Source organism: Geospiza fortis, unplaced genomic scaffold, assembly GCF_000277835.1.
Source record: "Geospiza fortis unplaced genomic scaffold, GeoFor_1.0 scaffold327, whole genome shotgun sequence".
In the NCBI taxonomy this organism is placed as follows: domain Eukaryota; kingdom Metazoa; phylum Chordata; class Aves; order Passeriformes; family Thraupidae; genus Geospiza; species Geospiza fortis.
The window spans coordinates 573,346-577,305 of NW_005054410.1; the positions used below are offsets into that span (position 1 = coordinate 573,346).

The following is a 3,960-nucleotide window of genomic DNA, read 5'->3' on the forward strand; positions in this document are numbered from 1 at the left end:
TTGTCCCGAGCCTTGAAGGCAGAATCCGTGGTTTCGGCTTGCCAGCAGCGAGCTGATGCCTTGCGGTGATGAGAGCGTTTGGGATCCGGTGGTCGCAGCCGCCCCTGCTGGCCCTGGCACGACCGCGAGCGCCGGCAGCTCTCCTGGGTGATGGGAAGCTGAGGCTTCCCACAGTCCCAGCGCCGTGAGGAACCCACCTTTTGCTGCACGGGTGTAGTACAGGCCGCCCATCCTTTCAGCACAGCAAGACCAGCTCTGCTCCAGCTCTACAGCCACAGCAGAAGTAAAGCCCTTTTAAACCATGTAAATCTCTTGTCAGATTATAAGCTTATAGAAACAGTTACTGACTTCATGGAAGAAACATGACCCCACAGTCCCAGCGCCGTGAGGAACCCACCTTTTGCTGCACGGGTGTAGTACAGGCCGCCCATCCTTTCAGCACAGCAAGACCAGCTCTGCTCCAGCTCTACAGCCACAGCAGAAGTAAAGCCCTTTTAAACCATGTAAATCTCTTGTCAGATTATAAGCTTATAGAAACAGTTACTGACTTCATGGAAGAAACATGACCTGAGCAAAAAAATTAGTGAAAGATAAGGATTAATGAAAAATACTACCTCTATTTGCTTTGAATAATGCCAGTCTGGACCCTACTATCTCATAAGTTTTGTTGTACGTAACGTTTGTACTGCTTATGGGGGATATTTAAAGAAAACTTACGAGTTAACTGAAGTCACCTTTTCTCCCAAAACAGGCACTGGGAAATAAACAACCAAAGAGTTAAATGTGGCATTCATTGTACCTTGGAAAGGCTTAGATAGCAAGGGGCACCTTAGTGACAAAGATATGAAGCTCTGACCTGCTAAGCCATACCCAAATTGCAAAACTGGTCTTCTGCCTGATGTGTGAACTCATCTGGAAGAAGGTTACAGTACAGGTTATCCCATCACAAGGACTATAGAATTAAAAGGAAAGATGAATGATTAAGCCTCTGGAAAGATGCTCATCTAAGCAGAGAGTAAAAAAAAAAAGAAAAGCTTCATCTAAGAAAATAGAGATGGGGAGTTTAGAGGTACGTGAAACAGTAGAGTAGACCAGAAAAAGAACTGTCATTTTGGGTTTGTAGCATAAAAAGTAAGGAGACTATTATAACTTAGAAAATTAGAAACAGATTGAAGGGGATACTTTTTCACTCAACTTAACTCTAGGGTTGGATTCACTACCAAAGATCATGGCCAGGGCCAGGAAGCCAGCAGAATCAACAGAAGATGGCATGCTTAGCTGGCAACACAAACATTATCATGTTCCTTACTCTCATGAGCTGTCAGAGGCTATTTTAAATCCAGAAACCAGAATTTAAATCTGTTCCAGAAGTCCAAACAAGATCTGCTTTTAAGGAAGAACTCCCTCTTATCCATACAAATAAAATGCTGTGCTGCTTTCTTGAGCAGTGGCAGGCATTGGATGTGACAGACCTCCCTCCCTCCATTGCAGTCAGGCACAACCTGGAGCCGTGAAACAACAACAGCTTCACCACCACCTGGCAGTGCTATTAGCATGAGGAGGCGGCTGAGGAGAGATTCCCATCTCCTGGTGCTAAGCTGCCTGCTTTTTAAGCACTGAGGCTTCTTCGGAAGAGATGAAAGACAAAAGAAGAGCTTCCTGTGTTCAGAGACAAAAGTTCTCAAGACTCATGATTAGAATATCTACTTTCAAAAAGCCATAAGTGTAAACGTTGGTAGATGAGCAAATGCACGGACATCAAAAAGATGCCTCTGAACTTTGGAGTGATACAAAACATGAAAGTGCTTTACTGCCCATTTAACAGCCCAAGATCATGTTTGGATTCACAGATACAAAGCATACAGAGCTACCTGGTGCTCAAAATGGGAGACTGCCAGGGTGCCCTGAAAGATGGATATGCACTGAGCATAATGTCCATCCAGGGAAAGCTGACAAAAGAGAAGAAAGATAAGGAATATTTTATAGGAAGAAAGGGAAAACAATTTTCTGGCATTTTATCTACTTTTGAATGGTTTACTTATGCCCCCAGCCCTTTTCCTCATCCTTCCCCACCTGATTCTCCTTCATCCCTTTACCATCTCCGGTAACTATGTTTTATATGGTTTCACTTTGGTTCTTTCTCACCAGCAATGCTCTGCCTCCATTTCTGAAGAAGCTGAGTGAAGTGAAAGGTGAATACCAATCCTCTGCAGCTGGCAGTGTTAAGAGCAGGGTTATTGCACTTCTCTAACTCTGAGCAGGGTCATGACTCACCAGCCTTCTCTGGATGTCCCTCTGCTTTGTCTGTGTGGCACACAGAGCTGTCTCTGAATGACAGGGCAAGTGTTACAGACAAATCCTTGTCAGGAGCAGGACTGAGGTGTTCATTTTACTGTGTAACAAGCCTCGAGATTGCCCTTGACATGCAGATCCATCCACTGGCATCTCTGGTAATTCCCGGCAGCTCAGGGAAGACCTGGCCTCACGCACACAGGTCTTTACCAAGCACTAAAACAACAACAAACAGGAAAAAGCACCAGCATGTAACAACTAACCCTGACATACCATGATGATTTCTAGGTGCTCTCTGTGAATAGAGTTGTACTTCTCAAAAGCCATGTTTAATTAGTTTCAGATGCCAGCCTGATGGGCAAGGCAGTCTGTTAGAAAAATTGTGCTTTAAAGGTTCAAGGACTGATACATGAAACAGCAGCAAGGCAGATGCAAACCTGTCTCCTCCACTGCCAAATATGTCTCACTAAGCAACATCTTCCTCTATATACAGTCTGCCATCTTTCCAATTATCCCTGTTTTGTCCTCTGTGTAAAATAAGTGTCCCACTAATACATTTTTATATCAAGGTGATGAATAATACAACACAACTTTATCTAACAGTTGAAAACACCTGCATTTGCAACAGAAAGCCTTCTGGCAATCTGGGTAGAGAGCAAGACATCAAAGCAGAAACACTGTTGAAAGGAAGCCTGGAGAACCTAAAAAAGCAGTAAAATAAGAAACTGATGTAAGCTCTTTCCTAAATGCACAGATTCATTTCTTTTAAGTCTAATTTTCCCATGATGGGGAATTTTTTTTTTTTATTGTTTAGCCCATTAAAAAAAAAGTAGCAAATGTATATACTGATGTGAAAAAAGAGCATAGAGTATCTTTTATAGAGTGGTTTTTATCTAGCTATAGTCTTTTGTATTTCTTTCTAGGCCCACTGTTACATCTGCACTGCTGAGCATGGCACTGTTCAGAGCTTGTGTGCTACAGAGAGAAAGGTCTGCATGTCCTGTGCCTTAGGTTTGCTACCCCTCAGAGCTGCTACAATAGACTCAGGTTATGTATTGAATTAAATTCCTGCCTTGTTTGCCTTTTTAGCTGACCTGGACAAAGGCTGATTTTAGCAAAGGGAAAGTGCAGTAATGAACTCTGTAACCTGTCCTCAGTTTATGCTGGGGTGTAACACACATCCTAACTCACAGTTCCCAACCCTTTCAAGAGACACATAAGAGACTAAAACAATCTTTACTTTTGAGGTCTCTTAAAAGGGCATGAGCTGCCAGTTTGTTGCCTCTGGGTCAGCTCAAGCACAGTGCAGAAACACTTCTATCCAGCCTTTTTAATCTTGTAGTAGCACAAACAGAACAGATTTGGCATAAATGTGTAAAGATTCTGAGCTTTCATTTATTGGCTTGAAATTTTCTAATTTTAAGCTCCAACTGACAAGGAATAACGAAGGATGTGTTTGTGTTGGCATGCCTACAGAAGTGGTTGTGTTTAGATTTTTCCATTCCAATGTATCAAGTGATCATATTTGAAGTTAAACCACACCAGATAAAATTTATCTGTACTCCTTACAAACTGGGAGTTCCTAAAAATGTTCATGGATTTTTCTGTATAAAGCTCAGATCAGTTGTGAGAATATCTAGGATATTTTGTTTGCTTGTTTGAAAATCA

The 3,960-nt window shown here is 42.4% G+C and overlaps 1 protein-coding gene across 1 annotated transcript in view; it reads right to left on the bottom strand.

Moving 5' to 3' along the window:
* Positions 1-2,619, bottom strand: part of TUB (TUB bipartite transcription factor) — an 80,962-nt gene extending 78,343 nt beyond the window's left edge. Inside the window, 3 exon segments of the mRNA XM_031061353.1 lie at positions 12-266; positions 1,183-1,278; positions 2,566-2,619. Coding sequence (XP_030917213.1) covers positions 12-266; positions 1,183-1,278; positions 2,566-2,619 — 405 coding nt within the window.
* Between the last annotated feature and the right edge of the window lie 1,341 nt (positions 2,620-3,960).